A 22,524-nucleotide genomic window follows, 5' to 3' on the forward strand; every position below is an offset into this window, starting at 1 on the left:
ACTTACTATAAATATGTTTTGTGAATCTTAAATTAGCATTTCTCATTAGAATTTTTAAACTTTTCTTTTGGCATTTCTAATACATTATTCATCTTAAGATTTGATTTACCCGTGCGGACGCACGGGTCTTCTACTAGTTATGATATATGTTACATTTTGTATTAAATTTATTATTTTATTGTATCACTATAATATTATATTAATTAAATTTTTTTTTATAAATTAGATATTTAAAAATTAATTTTTTAAAATTAGTTATTCAAAATCAAATCAAACCATACATAATTTCATCTTTAGATTTTGTACTTGTCAAAAGGTAAACGCTATACGTGGTATCTCTATACTAAGTGGAGAATATTCATAAATCTTAGTAATTGATGGTAGTTAGGGTTTGTTCACAGTGGTGAGAGACCCTGTCTATTTGTGTTTTAACGTAGTATGAGAGGGCCAACTGATCATGTGAGATGAAAAACTGTCTTTATGCGTTATGCGGGTTAAGTTGTGATCGATTTTTTATTTCAAAGAGGAAAAGTATTTTATATATGCTCTTGAGTTTTTTAGGGACTGATAATCGCCCACTTCAACGATTGACGGTTGAATCCCTATTTCTTAAGATAACGCGGATTATTCTATTGACTATGACTTTCCTCTAACCGAGCAATTTTTCCCCATATTTTTCATGATTGGGCAAGAAGGGCGTGTGCACTTAGGGCGAGACAATTCCTAATGGCGATGTATAGGTGTCGTCTCGCTAGAGGATTACCACTCTCCCACTTTTATTGAACATTTTACAAACATATCATTAAAAAAATATCTCAAGAACGAGGACTTTGACAAATGGCGAAGTGCTTTTAAATAGATAACGTTTAGGTACTACGAGTCCCTAAGTCTCACGAATAAGATCATATGCCGATCATGACGAGACTTCATGTCCCTCAGGCGAGACGTTAGACCTCTCGGATGAGACTTCTATCAAGCTCTTAAACAAGACTCTAAGTTAAATCTCTTAGGTCAAACTTCGATCGTGCCTCTTAGATAAGTATTTTTGAAGATGACACTCCACATTAATAAAACGATGTTATAAGTCCTTCAAATAAGATATTGGACCTCTCGAACGAGACTTCTATCAAACTCTTACCCGAAACCTTGGTAAGCCTTATAGACTACACTTCTAACAATAAGCAGAGAAGTTTATTCTAAGCATTATAATTTTTCTTTTTGAGTATAAGGATTATAACTTTTGTCCATAAAACAAACGCACCATAAAAATAATTTAGATAAAAGATAATAATAAATATTTAAAATAAAAAAATACAATAAAAATAAGCATATACTTTATTGTTATTCTCGTCCTTGTCTTTTCTCCTACACGGCTACACGTGCAAGGGCTTGTTACCTGTGTTACTGATTTGGTGTGGAAGGTGACAGAAGAACTTAGGCGCATCCACTACCTCATTTTCTCCGTCGTAGCAATTCAAACGCTCTGCAACTCAATTTCATCACATGGCAGGTAAAGTTTCCTCCATTTCCCATTTCATTCAATTCAATTCTCTCTATTTTTCATTTTTCCGCTTTTCCTTCGTTATTTTAATATATTCGTACTCGTCACTTCAATTTCGTACTACGATTTTACTGGAATTGATGCAACCACCCCCTACTGAATTGGGGGTTTAGCCTTTTAGCTGAAGTTTAGAACTTTTGAACCACAAGGCCAAAAAATTGAGAGATATAGCCGATGGAAAATTGACTAGTTGCCAATATTAGAGAGAGTGAGAGATTTAAATTTGAGTCTAAAAATCTGATAAAAGTGTAAATGTTTATTTGCAGCAACATCAGGGAAGATTGTTCAAAATGTTTTTATGTCACACTGCTGCCTACCGAATAGTCGAAGGGACTATTGTGCCCCTTATACGCGCAGCTTCCTTCCCTCTCCTCCAGGGAAGTTGACATGGACTAGCATCTCTTCCATGCAATTGCGCACATTATCGAAACCCCAGAACGATTTTACTTTCCGGAGAAATATTCTCTGCAATGGTCTGTTCTAGACTCTTATTATCATACAGGTTGAAATAAAGTGAAATGAAAAACTCCTATATGTTGTCTGATATTGTTTGTTTTAAATTTAAAATATTGCTCTTATATGCATACTTGCTAATGGATTACCTTTTGACAGTTTTTAGCTTCTTTGTTTTCTAATGGATGTTTGTTTCTTCCATTTGGATTTTTTTGCAGCTTCTGCATCTTCTACCGTAGTGCCACATCTTGACAAAACAGACTTTCTAAAGCTTCAAAATGGCAGGTCAGTACCAACCATATGTCATTGTTAATTTTCTGTCTTAATAGAAATTTGCTAGTTGTTAGGATTTTTGCATGACTTAATTTGGTCAAAGGATTTGTAGAAGTTCTTAGTGGCAAAAAGTGGAAATATGACATAAAGTAGGAACTCTTTGTTCCTTTCCTTTCCCTTCCCTTACGTTGTTAATTGCTGTACTGAATGTATATCGTGTATGCTATAATTTTAGATTAAAGAGAAGAAACAGTAAAGTTTATTGTACTCTTTCTACTTAGGAATGTACCTTAGTATTACCATTTAAATTAATACATAAATGTTAGAAGATTCGTCAACCTTTTCTAGCGGCGTTATAGCATATCATAATTTGAACAGATCACTATTGCTCCATGCTACAGTATTTAGTAAGTGCTGTCAAATAGCAGGTATATTAGTAGCGCTATAGCTCTGTAGCTTACAGCGCATTGAAATTTGAACAAACCGTTATTTTCTGCATTCTGTGATTGATATTTGAAAACACTATTATCTTTTGTTTTTCCCTGTAATGATGACTCTATCATAGATAGAGTATTTTTTGGGGAAGCTTCTGGGTGCAAAGGCCCATTTTTCTTCCTTTTTATTTTCATAATTGACATTTATTAGGTCTACATTCCTGCATGCTAACTCGTGTATTACTTTTAAATGATATTAATTTAAATAGTGACATACGTGGTGTGGCTCTAGATGGTGTTGAGGGAGAGGGGGTTAACCTCACTGAACCTGTTGCTGAAGCAATAGGAGCTGCTTTCGCTGCATGGTTATTGGAAAAAAAGAAAGCAGATGCTTCTCAGCATTTGAGAGTTTCCATTGGCCACGATTCCAGGATATCAGCCAAATCCCTACAGGTTTAGATTGTTCCTCGTATCATTGATTACATTTTAACAACCCTTATAATAATGGACTTTATCCATCGTGTCAAATTTTATATTGATTTTGAATAGAATTCCAGTGTCTCAAATAAATACATATTTTCCGATACATGAAAGATGGAATGAACTATAATAATTTGAAAACCTATTCCATTTATACTGTAGTTCTCACTTGTGTCTATGTAGACTTTCCATCATGTAGAATATTTATCTTTTAAAGTTGATTTTGCAATGGTTTTGTAGTTAGAATTTTGAAGTGAATCGAAAGTATTCTTACAAAAAAGTACCCGTGTTAACAAGCTTCCTAGTTTGAGAATACGATTAAAAATGTACTATATGATGATCAATTCTTCCAATTTCAGAATGCAATTTCTCGAGGGCTTGCTGGTGCTGGCTTAGGAGTTGTCCAATATGGGTGGGTGGCATTTACTTTTTTGCAGCCATTATTTTATTTGAATAAGAACTGGAAGTGTCAGTTGTTGCAAACTCTAATGTAGGCAGTCACCTGGTCAAGCCGGTTCCTACATGTCCATTCACTTTATCACTTTTACGCAACAATATCAAAATCTATTAGGATCTTTCAATACATGTCCATTCAATAAGTTCAGGGAAATAGTCATACTACTCCCATGTTTCCGTTTTGATAATTGTGATTCACATTTGATGATTTTCACTTTTGTAGCTATTGTTATTAGAGAATAATATTCATACACTGTCAGTGTAAAGTTATTTTACACATTCAACCAATAAAAAATCAACAAAATGCCATGTCATTAAAAGTTTTTTAAAATAAAAGTGGGGTGTAATTGGATGCATGGTTGTGATTGGTTGACAGTGTAAAACCATTTTACACTGTCAGTGCATGACTTCTTTTCTCTTGTTATTATTGTTGTTGTTTTCATTATTATTTTATTATTATTTATTATTATTATTAGTATTCTTATTATTATTTTATTATTATTATTATTATTATTATTATTATTATTATTATTATTATTATTATTGTTATTGTTATTATTCTAACTATTTTAATGGTCTAGTGAATTAATACTATTGTTTTCTTTGTAGATTAGCATCAACACCAGCTATGTTCAATAGCACACTTACAAAGGATGAAGCATTTCTTTGTCCTGTTGATGGTTCTATTATGATAACAGGTACATTATGAAGTTTAAGTCAAGTGTCATTTCCTTGTAGTATTCACTTACTTTCATCCATGGAGTTTAGTTAGTGTCTTTGGACTTTTCCTTCTATGAAAACCCCATTTTAAATCGTATGTGGAGATTGTGGACATAGCACTGCCTCCATTTTACTAAAGATGTAATAACGAACTCTGGAGAATGTCTTCAGTTGGGATCTTACCTAAAGCCACTAACACATAAGCTTCGATATCGATACAATGCGAATGAACAATTTATACCAAAAGCTTATGTTGCTAACCTGAATGGTTTTCACTCTTAGCCATTTTAATACTGCATGTTCTTTTTTTCTGCATATATTGATAAATATTCGTTTGCTATAGTCCATAGGTTGTTAATGGTGATTTTTAGTGAACTTCAAGTAAGTTTAGATATGAATTCATGTTTAATTATTAAATGTCTCTTTCTATGAACAGCAAGTCATCTACCTTTCAACAGAAATGGATTCAAATTTTTCACCAATGCCGGTGGACTTGGGAAGACTGACATCAAAGATATCTTAGAGCGAGCTGAAAAATTGTACAATCAATTTACAGCAGAAAGTTTGACAAATTCTGAGAAAAAGGCTTCCTTATCTATCAAGACAGTCGATTACATGTCTGTGTATACGTCTGATCTAGTAAAAGCAGTTCGCAAAGCAGCTGGAAACATAGGTATGACTTGCAGTAAAATGGTAACTTGGTGGTTTATGCTTATGCTATGGCAGGGTCTAGGAAAAGGTTGAAGCCATTGCTAGAGTATTTTTATAATAACCAATATGTTTGAGATAGAATTACTGGGCTGTTCTTTAAATAAGGTGGAGGAATAATGGAATTCTTACATTCTGTCTTTATGACTCTGTTTGTTATTGTAGAATTTATAGTTCATTAGTCATTGGTTTTCTGAATGTTTTATATGCCTGCAGAGAAACCATTGGAGGGTTTCCATATAGTTGTTGATGCAGGCAATGGAGCAGGTGGTTTTTTTGCTGTAAGTTTCCTTTTAGATCTCCTTAACTTTTAATGTTTTATGAATAAGCTTTTGTACAAGACATTTTAATTTGGAATTTCTATAAACACGCCCGCCATTTGAAAGTGATGAAGAACAGAAATCTATAGTGAATATATTTCTTGGGAATGGTTTACAAATTGCATCAAGATTGATATTCGATGTTTCTTTTTGGTGAATAATAGGCAAAGGTGCTGGAACCTCTTGGGGCAATAACTTCTGGTAGTCAATTTTTGGAGCCTGATGGTAATAACTTTATTGCGGGAATAATTTCAACTAAGTGTTGTACTTGGACTTTGAGTAATAATGGCTTCTATATTCAGGTTTGTTTCCGAACCATATCCCCAATCCCGAGGACAAGGCAGCTATGAAAGCTATAACCCAGGCAGTCCTTGATAACAAAGCTGATCTTGGAATTATCTTTGATACTGATGTGGACAGGTAAGGACCATCTTATTGATCAGTTTCTGACTTTGAATTTGTTAATCATCCTTCACTTTGAATTGTTAAACATCAATGATTTTCATCTAGATCTGCTGCTGTGGATTCCACTGGCCGTGAGTTCAACCGGAATCGCTTGATTGCCTTAATGGCAGCTATTGTTCTTGAAGAAGTAAGGCTTTTATTGTTAGCTATATTTGGTATTCTATTTTTTTAACCTTACACTTCTCTTAATACTTCTTAATCTGTTTCCTTCCATTACTTTGTCTAGCATCCCGGAACAACTATTGTCACAGACAGCGTGACTTCTGACGGTCTTACCACATTTATTGAAAAGAAACTTGGTATGGACAAATTTAAGTTTGCATGACCTTTAGTCTATCCCTCCCTCTTCCCTTAATGTGTTTATCATAAGCTTCAATTATTTGCTACTACTATTTTTTCTCAGGTGGCAGACACCATCGGTTCAAAAGAGGCTACAAAAACGTAATTGATGAAGCTATTCGTTTGGTATGATGCATGTTTTCCTATAACAGTAAATTATACTTCTGTTTAAAGGAAAAATTTCCGTCTGAGTACTTATGTACCCTTATTTCAAATTTGAACCTTGGAATTTTGGCTAACTTTATTCCAAATGGGACATTGTAGTAGAACTCATAAATTGCAAAACAGAAGCAAATCGATAGAAACTGGTTCTTTACCAAATAGAATTAGGACAATTTCTGATATTTATTGAGACAAATAGAATTACAGTAGACAATAACACACAAGTCACACATTAACAATAGAATAATTGTTCTCTAAGTCTTCGAGAGCCTTTGCCTCTCCCCGTCCCAAATATTCGAGAGTTGGGTCTGTTCCACTAACCACTCCATATTTCCAAGATAAGAAACTATCCCCTATCTTCCTCTATTTATTTTAAACATAAACACATAGAATCAATAAAATGTAACTGCTCCTAATAATATAATAACGGCCACTAAAATGCTCCTAATTGTCTAATAAATACCTCTTAAAAACTTAATGAAAGTCAGTTTTCCTTAATGAGAGGTCTAACACAAATCTGACATAAACTATGCAGGCTACAGTACTTTGGGCTTTTTAGGTTTCAAAAAGTGTTTCATTTTTCCACTTCCTTTTTTTACTTTAGTTAAAGTACAACTGTTGTTTTCACTATTTCCTGAACAAAATGTTTGAATGCAGTAAACAAAGTTAAAAAAAACAATGTAGCACTTTTGTAACAAAATAGAAAATGGAAATGAAAATTGAAAGGGTTTTTCTCTAACCAATCAGGTCTCTAGCTTATATCATGTACTTTTCATCTTGTTTCTGTTTATAGTTTTCCATTTGAATTTCTCGTTTTCACTATATTTGCTAAATATTTAATTATGGAGGTAATATTGCGGACAGAACTCTATTGGCGAGGAGTCACATCTGGCAATTGAAACCAGTGGACATGGAGCTCTTAAGGAGAATAATTGGCTTGATGATGGTGCATACCTAATGGTAGGTTTTTATTGTAGTCATATTGAGTAAGTTTGAACACGGACAAAGCATATACACACCTCTACTTACACCTCTACTTTGCACCGAATAACCCTTAACTTGACACTACCTTGTATTAGAATGTGATATTGCACAACACTGTAGAATCAAAGAATTAGATTATAAGGTCAAAAACTTGTTTTAATTATTGGAAGTTTGAATTATCCACGTTGTGCAGGTCAAGATCTTAAATAAGCTTGCTTCTGCAAGAGCTTCTGGTGTGGGTGGAGGAAGCAAAGTTTTGACTGGTCTAATCGAAGGGCTCCAGGAACCAGGTTTTGCTGCAGAACTGAGATTAAAAATAAACCAAAACCATCCAGATCTTAAAGGAGGGTAAGTTGTTGTATAGCGGTTCTTTGTTAGTGTGCATCCATATCAATGTTTTGAATTCACTTACATACCAAATCTCAGATCTTTTCGGGAATATGGAGAAACTGTGCTGAAACATTTGGAGAGCTCAATTGCCTCTGATCCAAACCTGGAAAAGGCTCCTGTAAACTACGAAGGGGTATGCTTATATCTTTGCGTTTTATGCTTGTTTAACTTATTAACATGTTCTGTAGTTGGAAGTTGCTTACAATATGATGTGTGTAAATTTCTAGTCTGCAATGATTGGTATGCCGAGTTTGTATTTCCATTATAAATTGTTATATCTTGTCTGTTCTAATCTTCAATCAGATCCGAGTTTCTGGCTATGGTGGGTGGTTCCTTCTTAGACTATCACTTCATGATCCTGTACTTCCCCTTAACATTGAGGTAAAATGCCTTAAGATATTGTGTTGGAATTTTTATATGCAATTTTAAACATTGCAACTAATTTAATATGTTCACGTACGTGACACTTTAGGCACGTAATAACGAAGATGCTGTGAAGCTTGGACTTGTTGTGCTTGCAGCTGTAAAGGAGTTTGCAGGTTTAGACACATCAGCCTTGAACAAATTTGTCGGTTCATAATTTGATACTTTCAGGTGATGGGAAGGCTTTTGCTTCTGTTTCTGCATTATACAAAGAGACTCGTTTTACATATCAACAGCAGGTTGGGGTGAATTAAAGGTTTAAAATCTTGATTAATATTTCATCAGTCATATAAAAACTACAGTGATATGACCGTTTTGAGATTGTGGTCTGTTTATAGATATATCAAAGGTTTATGAGATGGAATTTTAGTGATACATCTATTTTGAGAGTAGTGGTTATCAATATTTCTGTTGTAATTTTGTTGTTCTTTGGTTGCATGTCATTGACTTCTGTCTGATACACGTTTAGACTCAAAGGCTCCACTATGATGTTTTTTTTGTGTGTAAATAATCATCTATTGGTTTTGAATTTCTCTGTCTTGACAAGAAAAAATGAAAATTGGAATTACACTGAAGTTCAACCCATAATCAGCAGAACCCATGGTATTGGTAGGGAGTAGAGTGTGTCATTTGTAAACTTAATGGCTAGAACTTCCCGGTAGCGGACAAAATGTTTCTTAGTTCAAATCTTTGTCATATAGATCACTTCGACATATCAAAATAAATTGGTTATTGACATTTCATTTTTACATATACCTCTGCATATCATGTATTATGGAGACCTCATGCAGACCTCGACATATCAAGTAATCTCGATTACAAAGACCTTTTTTCTATTGGTCTTGGTTACAAGGACTTAGATTCTACACACCTTAGTATATTAAGGAGACCTTAGTTCTACACATCTCACTATATGATATTGGTTATGAAGATCTCAATCCTATAGGTTGTGATATGTCATTTCATCTCAATTATAAGTCATATCAATTATGGAAACATTGTCATATCAGTTACAAAGACACTGGTTATGCATATCAAATTGAACTCTGGCTAGCCAAGTAAATTATTAAAAAGCCTTAAATACCTCAATGGGATATCATTTTCACAAGTAATGATACACGACATGATGATCATCTTTTTCATTCATGATGATTTAAGCACTAGCACATTACTTGAGGACAATCATTTTTTCTAACGATCCTTAATTTGACATGATGATCATTTTTGTTGAGAAACGAAGTCTATTACTTTTACAGAGAGATTCATTTTCTTTTTACTATAATTTATTTTTCATTTCTGTTGGTAATTGAATTACAAATATTCGATTGTTGTGCAAGGACATCAGATGCAGGGGTATGAGTTCGAACCTGAGATATCCCACTTGTTCACTTTTAAAAAGGTGAATTCCAACCACTAGGCTACTAGATCCAAAAAAGAAGAATTACACATTGGAGAGCTATATATACATTTGTTAAGTTTAACTGAATTAGTTATTAAATTGTTCATAGAAACTAAATCTATTACTTTTGCAGAGAGATTCATTCTCTTTTTGTTATAATTTATTTTTCATTTCTGTTGGTAATTGAATTACCAATATTTGGTAGCTGTGCAAGGACATCAGATGTAAGAGTATGGGTTCGAACCCGTGACATCCTACTAGTTCACTTTTAAAAAGGTGAATTCCAACCACTAGGCTACTAGATCCAAAGAAGAAGAATGACACATTGCAGAGCTATATATACATCTGTTAGGTTTAACTGAATTAGTTATTAAACTGTTCATAGAATCAAGGGATTCTGTTAAGAGTTAGTCGGGACTAGGGATCACTACTATGCACAATAGGTACATTAGATTGTTCGCATATTATGATACCCTTAGTATACCATGCAAACTAAACGGAGGGGGATTAATTGGGATCCCTCAGAGTCATCTTATTCATGAAGTCTTCAAACTTGAATGGAGGCAAGGTTTTAGTCATGATGTCAACACATTGATGTGGCTAGAAATATGGAAAACCTCTAATTGCCTGTGGGGGACCTTTTCTGTAATATAGAAGAGATCAAACTCCATATCTTAGTTGCGGGCATGGAGAATAGGGTTATGAGAAAGAACAATTGTGCTGAGGTTATCACAATGAATGTTAGAAGTGAAGTAATTAATGCCTAATTCACGAAGAAGGGACTGGATCCATAAAATCTCAAATGCAGTTAATGTCAAACTGCGATACTAGTTTGAGGCCAACAACCATAGGGGAAGAAAAGGTTTTACGTTAAGCATGTTGGTTTTAGTGAGAAGATCTCTTATGTATTTTGTGTTTGAATGTAGAGAAATTGGATAAAAGTTCGAATTAGAACAATGCATACTTGTTTAAAGAAACAAAGTAAACATAGAACACATTAAAAATAAAATAAAATGCTTTGATTAGGATATTAAAAAAGGGACGCAAATTCATACATGTTTCCTCATAAACTTTTCTCTCTCTGTGACTTGGATACTAGAGTTCTTTAGGGAGTATTGATAAAATTTGCGAACCTTTATTACATAACTAAAATCAACTTATATATTAAATACATCAAATAACCGTCGATAACGGTTACTACCCAAAAACTCGACATGTATCCCATTACATAGGCTTCCATCTTCTGATGCGTTTCCACGTGACTTTGGTCTTTGAACTGCCTCTTTGTTTACTATTGAAACCGTCTTTACAACCTCTATCGAAGAGCTTTTTTGTTAAATCTTTTAGTGTAGTGTCAAAATGTCTCTAGATCACTTCATCTTTAGACTCTAGAATATACTATGTCCCAAAACCTAATAGGCGATTCGAACTCACCACTTCTATACCATATAATTTTATGTCGAAATGCTAACCCACTACCAACCTTTCAGAGATTTTGAGAGAGAGAGAGAGAGAGAGAGAGAGAGAGAGAGAGAGAGAGAGAGAGAGAGAGAGAATCTTATGGATTGTTTTTGAGATTCTTCCAAATCAGGCTTAATGGGTTTTAGTTTAGTGTCAAAAATTATAGGCTAACAAGGTGATATACTTTATACAAGGACATCAACTTTTGATGATAACAACTAATGTCTTCTGACAAGTCAAGCATAAACAGTTAAGCACATAAAGATGCAAACTTAAATATTATAGTTTGATGGACTTGACTATTTGATTATGGCAATTAAATGGAATGTAACTTAAGTCTCATCAAGCCTCATCGCAAGCTATTCTAGAAAATGTCTACAAAAGATAAAGTATCTATAAAAGTCTTGAAGTGTTAAGGATCCTCCTAACTTAGTAGTGAGTGAACCAATTGTAAAGCAAAAGAACTTTATCGTAAAAGCGCATGGCTAAAGCACACACACACACTAAATTATATTCTCAAACTATTTTAACCAAAGAAAATATATTCAAAAACATCTTGAATTTATGCCAAATAAATTGGGAGCTATCCAAATAACTATGGGCAAAATTTTGACATATCTAATCGATTAACACTTTTGTTTAATCGATTAGCTTATTTCAAAATTGAATCCCAAGCGTTTAGGACAGCACCTTAATGATGTGCAACAACTATATGCATATTTTCCTTCCTTTTTTAAACTTACAATTGATTATATTTCAAACTTTTAATCGATTGTAATCAAGTGCTAATTAATTAGATCGTCATAAAATGCATTTATTTGAAATTTCTTTTTAAGCCAACCTCTAGCCTAAAATAGAGGTCCTTTCCCTTATATCATTTCATCTAGAATAGTATTTTGACACAACTCATACTCTCTCTAAAAATTTTGTTTCCTTTTTCTCCCAAAAATTATAGTCGAAATGCTCAACAAAAAAGTCTTTTTGTGAGTGAGAATAAGTTGTAGTTCTGAAAGGTTAGAATTATAAAATTCACCAAGGGCATATTTTATACCTTTGTTGAATATAATATTCATTTATAAATTTTTATTTGGGTTAGAAGGTAAACTCATAAAAGCTTTGGTTTTGGGATTGTGTGATTCAATCTCTTTAGGTTCTTGGCCAGGTCATGGTAAAACCACAGTTAGATTAAATTTCAACTTGTGATAGAAGCTTGGATAAAGTTTGAGATTATTCCGGTATTAATATCTCACATGTTATTATTCAGTTCGTATAAAATCAAGATTTAAGGTTCGTGAGTTTATTCTGTGATAAAAGCTTGCAAGGTTTAGTAACTTGAAGACTAACCGCTCCAAGGTTCTTGTTTGTGGAAATCATACTAACCGCTTCAATCTACTGTTTGAAAGAAAAAACTAAAATTGAAATATTCTAAGTCTTGTACTCTTTGGTTGAAGGTCAACCATATTTCCTTGTATAAGGGGGTTCGTGAGTCTTTCATCCTAAAATCTATCAACGTTTATTAGATACTCTTAAGAACAATTATTAGGGAGAGGAGTATGTCTTATTTTTAACTAAACCTCTATAATTCTTGACATTCTTATTTCCTTTAACTCGTTACGTTTCCACTATTTATTTTTCCGCTGCTAATTATTTAAAATATTTTTAAACTCTAATTTTATTTCTTAAAGTTTTTCAAAATCACATTTTTGTGAACCACACAATTCACGCCTTCTCTTATGTGTGAAGTTTCAAGTCCAACAACTACAACCTATGTCAGGATTCCATACATTAGTTTTATCTTGTGTTACATGTGTGTTAGCCATTAATATGACCTCCTCATAATCATTATTGCTTGCATGTATAAATTGTGCTTCTTCTTTGAAATTACTATTTGTTTCTTTATTGAAGTATCTCTTGCATAATGATCAATTTTCTTGCAATTAAAGGATCACACTTCCTTGTTATCCACATTCTTCTTGTACTTCTTATTGCGATGGGCACTATTCTTATTTTTCTCTCCTTGAATCTTTGAATTCTTGTCAGCACCTTCACCATTCCACTTTTTCTTCTTCTTCTTCTTCTTCTTCTTCTTCTTCTTCTTCTTCTCCTTCCATTTTTCTTTCCTTTTGCATGTCTTTAAGGCATATTCTCTCATTTTCTTGAAGAACTTGGCTTGTAGAGTTTGTTTTATGACCTTCTCAGAATTTCTCTACTTCAACTTTAACTCATAAGCGTCCAATGATGCTTGCAATTCCTTAAGTTTTATCTCACTTAGTTCCTTTGATTCTTCAACTTTTGCGATGATGTGATCAAATTTTACAGTTAGAGCTCTCATAAACTTCTTAACATTTTGTAGTTCAGTTATATTTTCACCATCAGACTATATTCGATTGGTTAACAAAATTTATCTTGAGAAGAATTATGCAAATACATCACTATCAATCATTTTCCTATTTTTCATATTGCTTCCTCAAATATTGCAATTTCACCTTCTTCAATTTCTCATCACCTTCATACAACTCCTTAAATGTATCCCATGCACACTTATGTGTTTATTCCTCTATGATCTTCTAAAAAATATTTAAATCCACACATTAATGAACCAAGAACATACACTGTCCATTTTTCTTGCTCAATTTGCAATGAGTAGTCTTCTGCAATTTAGTTGCATTGGCTTCCAATGTTGAGATCACATTATTCACGATTTCAAACAAACTTCAAAATTTAAATATGACTTTCATTTAGATGCACCATTTGTCATAATATTTTCATTTAAACACTGGTAGTTTTGTGGAGAATTGGCTAGAAGTTGAGCTACCTATTTTCATTGATGGAAGCTAGGATCAAATCGATTCTTGATATCAATTTGTTGAGATTACTCATCACACAAAGTAATGGCCATAAAAAATGATAGATGAATAATGATGGTATATTTCATGATTCTTCTCAAAACATAATGTACAATATTTATATAACATATTGGTTAAGCAACCAAACCAACTAACTAGCTAACCACTTGTTTGTTTGTTAGTTACTTTAAGGAAAAATACTCATTTTGGTCCCTTAACTATACCCTCTGGTTCACTTTGATCCCTTAATTATGTTTTGTGTCACTTTGGTCATTTAATTTTCTAAAAGCAACCACGTTAGTCCTTCTTTTAGTGAACCATTAGTAAAAGTCCAAAAATAAGTTCCATGTGGCAGTTGACTTGCTGAAGTGGATATGTGGAGTCCAGATGGAAAATGAAATGAATAGTTGAGACAATCTTAGGCAAAGCAAAACAAAGAAAAGTGCATTTTCTGAAGTCTCCTACACGAACACGAAGAGAAGATTGTGGAAGCGACTGCAAAAACGATTTCGAAGGAAGGTGCTTGCGTTTGTAGGGACGACTAAAGACCAAGTTTTTGTTCCAGGTAAGTATTATCTACATGTTTTCTTAATTGGATTAGGGCTTTCTGTAGATTTAGGTATTTGGTAGATTTAGGGCTTTGTGCGGATTTAGAGCTTTGAATGTTTGTTCTGGTACTATGTTAGGTGACAGTTACTACTTGAATAGGATTAGTGGACGAATTTCTAAAGCTCATAATTCCCCACAGTGGTGCATTTGTTGATCTTGAACTTAGTATGTACGAAGGAGGTTTGGTAGTTCAATTGACTGTAGATGTTGATAAGTGAAGTTATTTTGAGTTAGTTGGTGTATTGAAAGAGTTAGGTTATAGGGACAGTGTTGAGAAAATGTATTACAATGACCCACAATTTGGGATGAATGCCCTAGTTGATGACAAAGGTGCTCTAGAAATTGCAGACCTCTATAAGGTGCACCAAAGGGTTGTATCTACATTGAACATACTTTATCTCAACCTGATTATTTTGATGGTCATTTGGATAATGTTGATGAGGCGCCTGACAACATTGTAGATGAGGTGGAAGTGTTGCTTCACAAGTTGCATGATGACATTATGGATAAGTTGAATAGAGCTAATGTTGGGGATGAAGATGACAATGTTGCAGTGAATGATGGTAATGTTGGGGTGGAAGTTGACAATGTTGGCTTGAATAGTGGGGAATGTTGTTCTGGAAGAAGGTGATGTTGGATTCAATGATGCTAATTTTGGGGTGGAAAAAGGTGACAATGTTGGATTGAATGGTGCTATTATCGGGGTTGAAGGTGACAATGCTGGTGTGGAATCAAACAATGTTGAAGTGGAATCAACAAATGTTGGAGTGGAAGTAGACAATATAGGTGAGGTGCGTGATGAATATAATTCTGATGATAATGAGGATGGGAGCTACCAGTATGATAATGCTCTTGAAGTAACCTTCGAAGATGAATCTGATGGGTATGATGAGATGGATGAAAATGAGCTTGTTGATCTCCTTCTATGTGATAGTGATGTAAAGGCTAAGGGAAAAGGAAAGTGTGGAGAAGATACAAAAGAATACAAGGGGAGTGATAATGATAGTGATGATCTTCAAAGTGGTTGTGATAGTGACGACAGTAGTGGAGTTAAAAGGAAGAAGTACCAAATTTTCAAAGCAACCAAAGATATGTCCAACTACAAATGGGAGGTAGGAATGTTTTTACTTCAAAGGATGACATAAAGGATTAAATAGCCTCATGTGTTGTTCATAATGGTAGAGACTTAAAGTTCAAAAAAAAAGACAAGAAAAGGGTGAGGGTGAGATATAAGGATGGTTGTGAGTGGGAGGTGTATTTTGCCAAGTTACAAAATGAGGAATCTTGGTAAGTAAGGAAGGTAATTGTCAAACATAATTGTAGTAGGGAGTATAATGTTAAGATGCCAAGTACACAATGGTTGAGCAAGAGAATTCAGACTGCATTAAAAAACAATCCTAGGATGAAGGTCAAGGATATAAAAGAAAAGGCATTAAGGAAGTGGAATGTAAGAGTAAACAAGACTAAAACAATCAGAGCAAGAGTGGCTGCTAGGGATAAGGTTGATGGTTCTTTCTTAGGAGTGATCAATGAAGATGCATTTCTCCATATGATGAAGACCCCACCAAGATTTTGGAGTAGATCATATTTTAGGACAACCAACAAGTGTGATATTGTGTTCAATAACATGTTAGAGGCCTTTAATTATGTTATTCTTGACTCAAGGCCTTTAATTTTTGTTAACCACAATGCTTGAGGAGATCAAAAGTTACATCATGGAGAGATGGGCCGAAAATAGAATGAGGTTCCAAGATGTATATGGAAATGATATTTTTCCCAACATTAGAAAGAAGATTGATATAACAAGCTGTCTTACAAACTTATGGCTTGTCAGGTATGCAACACATTTTATTTATAAAATTGGTTGTTATTGTATATCAATGGTGGTAACTGTTACTTATAGCATTGGTTATTATTGTAGAATGTCAGATGAGCACATGTTTGAAGTAAGGCATGTAGAAAATCCAGCTGAAATATTCACTGTGAACTTGAAGGATTACTTGTGCTCTTGTAGAAGATGGGATCTCACAAGACTTCCATGTGTCCATGAAATATCAGCTATGAAGAGTAGGAATTTTAAAGTTGATGACTATATTCCAGAATATTATAGGATATCTAGGTACAATGCAGTCTACAAGCATGTGCTTTACCCTGTGAATGGATCCAATTTGTGGGAAAAGACTCCATATCCAGATGTGCAGTCACCTAAGTATAGGAAGATGTCTGGTAGACCAAAGAAAAAGAGAAACCTTGAGCAAGGTGAGATTGATGGGACTGAAAAAAATTGAGAGAACTAGGTTTTATAGTCAAGTGCTTTAGGTGCCAAAAAAGTAGTACATAACAAGAAGACTTGCAAGGTTACACCAACAACAGAAGCAACTCATACCACTGCTACACATGATGCTGCATCTTAGGCCAATATGCAACTCAGGCTTCAGCAACACAGGTTGCTGCGTCTCAAGCCAATGCAACACATGCTTCAACAACTCATGCCAAAGCTACACATGCTTCTACAACTCAAGCTTCAGCAACACAAGAGAGTGCAACACAGGGATACATGAATGAAACTCAGTCTTCTCAATGAAAGGCAATATCAGGGAAAGGCAAAACTAAAAAGGAAAAAGGAACTGGCAAGCAACATAAACTTGGTGTAAGAAGGCCATTTGTTCCACCAGGACCAACAACAAGATCCTCTGCATCCAAGAATGTGGTTGGTCCTACTACCAGAAGGTCTACTCCAACCAAGAGAAACACATCAAAAAGAACCATCTAGTAGTATTTAGGTTTTATCTAGTTTATGGATTTAGGAAATGTAACATTTTTGATATTATGTACTATAATTTGAACATGAATATGTAACATGTCAATGCATTTTAGAACCTTTATGAAAATATACCTGTCTTGAAAAAATATCAACTAATGCCATTTTGTGTTAATGTTTAGTTAATTTGATTTGTGTTTATGGCCATTATTTGCTTATGTGTTAATGTCATTTTGTGATAAGCCATACATTTTCTGTTAATTTCAACATCTTGTGTCATTATAGACGTGAAAATTGCTATCTCATATGCCAAAATATTAAGAGTAATAATCAACTGATAAAATGTGTCAAACAATATATATAATAAATAATATATATTTAATTGATAATTGTGACCAAATACATATGACATTACACATAACAACTGATAAATTGTGTTAAAAATACTCATGACATTATATATAACTGTTGTACCCCAAATTTTGACCCTGAGATTCTACCTCCTTTTGAAAAGAGTGTGATCATCATCATTATCATCATTCATAATCAATCATGCATCATTTGGTAACTAAAATATACAAATATTGTGCTTGCTTTTCACAAGATAGGTGATTGATCAAGGAACTCAAGCAATTAGGGTTTTGAGGCTCACAAAGGAGCTCAAGTGTTCTCATATGCTCAAGTGATTCCGCTCATCAATATCCAATCCCAAGAGTGGGTCAATTCAAGATCAACAACTTTCAATTTCATCTGGTCCACAATTAGGGTTTTTGACCTAATTCATCGGGAAAGTTGACTCTTGTTCAAAGCATGGCTCCATGACTTAAATCATGATTCAAGGATATCCAATGCCTCATTATAATCCACTCACATCATTCATTTTATTGGAAGATCCTAATTCAATTGATACTCACAAGAATGCAATTCATTTGGAAAAAGTCAACTGTTCAAGATCACCTTTGACTTTTGAGAAATTTGGTCAACCATGGACTTTTGAAGATCAAAATCATGAATATATGTTTATTGAAGTCATTTGATCAAGAAAAATCAAGAAAATCAATCAAGAATAAAAATGTCAACAATTAGGGTTTTGACTTTTTCATGAAGAAATACGTTTTTTTACTCAATTTTGAAAGGCCATAACTTTCTCATCCCTTGGCCAATTTTTTTCTCCAAAGATCATTTTGAAGAAAAAGTAAAGATCTACAACTTTCTCAATGTGAACAAACTCCCAAAAGATGAATGGTTTTAAAGTTATGAAGCTTGAAAATTAGCTACTTTTTCAAACACTTAAAATATTTTCAAGAACGCATAATTTTTCTCAAAAAGTAAGTGACTTTGAAGCCATTTCTCATCAAGATTTCTTGAGAATTTGAAGAAACACGAAACATGAAAGTTGTAGAGGATGTTTAAGGCTTTCCAAAAAGTACTAGAACTCCTCCATAACATTTGTGAGCTAAGAGATTCGAAGAGGAGAAGATGGCACCATGTTACTTGAATTTTAAGTCATGAACATGAAGAACCAAGATGCCAATTCACTCCAATATGCATTGAGCTTGCTTTACAGATCCCTTAACTTGTTTAACACACTATAATTAGAATATTACACTTGCTTTTGAGCTATGGACCAAGTGATTCCAGTCTTAACCAATGCATAATGCTATTTGTGGCCAAAAGTCATGACTTCCATTCTTGAAAAGTGACTTTAATCACAAACACAAGTACATTTGAGCCTCTACATTGTTTCTTCTGATCCAAAAGCATTTCAAACTCAACAAGCAAGCTCCTAAGCTACTAAGAAGCTCCACTATGTTCTAATTAAAGGCATTTCAAATCTTGGAACCATGGATTTGCAAGATTCCTTCACTAAGAAGCCAAGCAACCTAATTTGAAATTGGTACAACCAAATGGTCTAATTTCCCCCCCACAAATAAAAAATCTTGCCTATAAATAGGAGGCCTTGCCTTTTGCATCAAACCGACCTCAATTCTCAAAGTCACCATTCCATCCAAAAACTCCTAATTTCTCACTTGCATAAACTTATGAAATTTGAGTTCTAAACTTGTTCTGTGTCAAAAAAGTATCCAAACACTCTCCATACACCTCATACAAACTGTCCGAACCCTCACATTGCATGTGTAACCACAGAAACACCACCTTCCATTTTCACTTTGAAGCTTTGCACATTGATTCGAGTTGAGCTACACAGGCTACCTTGATTCAATTTAAGCATTCAAACACCTTCCATACACTTCATAGAAGCTATCCAAACACTTGTTTTACAACTGTAACACCTCCATCATCATCCACCATTTTCACTTGAGCCATTTGCAAGTTGATTCAGGTAGGAACATCCAGGAGGTTTTCGATCTAATTGAGCATTCAATTAGCATCCACAAGGTCCTAGGAAGATATTTGAATCATCAAAACACTTATGGAAGTCCCCTATTACAAGTTTCAATTTCCAGCTTCAAGAGGTAAGTTCTTGAACTTTGACTTTTTAATTATTGTACCTATTTCAATATATCTCGATAGCAGTTTGTTCAGCATCATGTGAGGATTAAAATCCCTCTATTACTTGTTATTTATCATGCATATTAGCCATTTAATTTCAGTTTGAAGTTTTAGGGTTCTTAGTGTTTTCTGCAAAATTCGTGAGCCACGGTTAAAATAAACTCATGAGTGATACATGGTTGGATTTGTCTTGAAAAATCACACAACTTTCATGTTTACATTTTAAAAAATGGTTGAGTATTGATCAAATTTGAAAATCCAAATTTTTGTGTCTCAAGGTTGAAGATGAAGCGCAAACTGAACTTAAAACATATTTTTAAATATATTATTGTGCGCGTTTGTTTAACAGTTGAAGCGCGTTGGCTCAGTGGTAAAGTTTTGACTTGGTAGCCCCAAGGGCGTGGGTTCAAGCCTTTCCAAGTATAAAAGTATTTTTTACCACTTGTTTTTTTTTACCTTTTTAATAAACTTTGATAACTATTTTAAAATAGCAAATTAATTCATTTCCACTTGATTTTTGGATATTTCTCATTTATCTTATCTATTTTAAGAATATATTTTAAAGTCCCTAAAATAATAATTATTTAATCATTTTAAAACTAAACCCAAATAAGTGTTTTTATGCTTTTAAAAAAGGCTATTAAATTAAACTCTTTTAATATTCTTCACCAATTGACTTGTACGTGTTTTTGTGAATCAATTAGGGTTAGGGTAAACTTATCTTAAAGATGTTAACATGTTCCCTTAGTTAATCTACTTAGGGTTTTGTTTTAATCAACTTTAAATTAATTAGGTTTAGGTGTACATAAAACCCTAAAGTCCTAATCTTGTGATCTCTTGATCTTTTGATCTTTTAGCAATACCATGTTAGTATAACTTATTGCTATGATCTCTCCTTACTTATATACTTGTACATATACTTGTTGATTTGCATCCTTGTACATTCATACTTGGTTTATGATTTTATCTTTGTATATATACATTGTTGAACTAACCCCATATGCATGAGATATTTGTCCATCCATCATATATCATACTCATACATACATGATATGATCTAGAGGTATGTCATCCATTTACTCATTAAGCCTTTTATCTTTGAGTTTATACCTTGATATTGTTAAACTCATCCTTGATTGTATCCATTATACACATATTATATCACACACATCACTTGAGATATTCATCATGATTGATTGCTTAAGATGTTTTCTAAACTCCAAAGAAATGGGAATGGTATTGACTAAAATTATCAAGGTACTCACTCTCTTTTCCAACTCTTTTACTTTGTGTTCAGTATTGTTAAAGATATGCACCCCACTTGTTTTAAAATGGTTTTATATTGTTAAAGCTCTACCTTTTTAAATCAACTCTTGATTTTGTATTGTTAAAGTTCAACCAATTTATTTTTAAATCACTATTGCCTTGTATTGTTAAAGCTTGATACCTTATAAAACTTGTTAAGTATTATTAAAGCTTAACATTTTAAAAATCCATTGAGTATTGTTAAAGCTCAACACCCAAAAATATTTTGCCACTTGGCTCTTTATTTTCCTTTTAAGAGGAACTACAAAAGCTCTGACTTCCCTACTACACTTAAGGGGTATGTAGGCCTAAGATGTGATGTCTTATCGAGCTCAATTTTAAAATCTTCTTTTCTCATCCTCCCACTCTATTTAAATAAAAAACAGTTTTATAACAATAACAATAAATGTGAGGGGTGCTAATAGATGTGAGGGGTGCTAATACCTTCTTCTTGCACAACAAACTCTCGAACCAAAGATCTCTGATAAGTTTATTAGTTTTGAATTTAAAAACTTCTGTGGGTTTTATTTTATTTCGCTCTTTCTCTCATTTCCTTTGGAAACAATAAAGCGCGATGACGACTCTACTAAAATGTTTGAGCTAAGTCAATCAATGGCTCTAGTCTCAATTTTTCACCGCTACAATAACAATTGATACATACTCCTAAAGCAGCTTAAAAAACATACACATAACATTACCAAACATATCAAGTTCAAGGATTTTTTCCACTTCAACATCTTGTTCAATTGAATTTGTATTTTCATCACTGATTTCGCTATTTCTTCATTTCTAATCCTCAAGTTTCATCAAAATCTCTTGCTCTACATTCCAACCTATTCATCAATACTTGATTTGTGTCTTCTGTCATTTCCTCATGAAACCAAGAGAAAACCCACAACCTCTTTGCAAGGATCCATGCAAATTACAAATTTGGATCAAAACCTGTTTTCCATATTTTAACATACCTAAACAGAAATTAGGGCTACAACTCCAAAATTTCTTTCCAAAATTCTCTCAGTAGTTGCCCTACGAAGCACAGCTTAATCTCCACAATGGAAATTTGGTACAAATGGGGTGCTAGTGTATACACATGACTCACAACTATCCGAATGTTTCTGCTTCATATGCGAAAAACACTGGCTGGCCTTCATCATTCAGTGACCAAGACGAGTTGAACAACAAGAGAACAATGATGGTAGGAACGAACAAGATCTTGAACAAACACAGAGAAATAGGAATAAGAATTTGCCCTAATTTTACTTAAGATGGAAACGATGATGAAGATGATGAATAACGCAGAGGAATAGGAAATATAAAGAAGATGAAGAAACCTTGCCAGCTCACCTGCCACATAGATAAAATAAATGGACGTTTGATGCCAATTGACGGAAGGGACATATTTGCATCTTTTAGAAAATTAAAGGACCAAAGTGACACGGAAAATACTTAAGAGACCAAAGT

At 33.6% G+C, this 22,524-nt stretch overlaps 1 protein-coding gene across 4 annotated transcripts; it reads left to right on the forward strand.

The window, feature by feature from the left end:
- Positions 1-1,363: 1,363 nt before the first annotated feature.
- LOC131643737 (uncharacterized) lies at positions 1,364-8,697 on the forward strand. Of its 4 annotated transcripts, XM_058914038.1 has the most exons (18): positions 1,364-1,510; positions 1,828-2,034; positions 2,233-2,299; positions 2,991-3,174; positions 3,561-3,613; positions 4,267-4,355; positions 4,814-5,050; positions 5,302-5,366; positions 5,570-5,630; positions 5,708-5,825; positions 5,916-5,997; positions 6,097-6,169; positions 6,274-6,335; positions 7,236-7,331; positions 7,549-7,703; positions 7,782-7,878; positions 8,049-8,126; positions 8,218-8,697. In XM_058914038.1, the coding sequence occupies exons 1-18, from the start codon at positions 1,504-1,506 to the stop codon at positions 8,323-8,325; spliced, it is 1,839 nt and encodes a 612-aa protein (XP_058770021.1). In that variant the 5' UTR covers positions 1,364-1,503; the 3' UTR covers positions 8,326-8,697. The 4 variants fall into 4 exon arrangements, with proteins under 4 accessions (XP_058770021.1, XP_058770022.1, XP_058770023.1 ...); XM_058914039.1 differs by lacking the exon at positions 1,828-2,034; XM_058914040.1 differs by lacking the exon at positions 1,828-2,034 and having other exon boundaries at positions 1,440-1,510; positions 3,014-3,174.
- Positions 8,698-22,524: the final 13,827 nt, after the last annotated feature.

This window comes from Vicia villosa, linkage group LG1 (genome assembly GCF_029867415.1).
Source record: "Vicia villosa cultivar HV-30 ecotype Madison, WI linkage group LG1, Vvil1.0, whole genome shotgun sequence".
Classification (NCBI taxonomy): domain Eukaryota; kingdom Viridiplantae; phylum Streptophyta; class Magnoliopsida; order Fabales; family Fabaceae; genus Vicia; species Vicia villosa.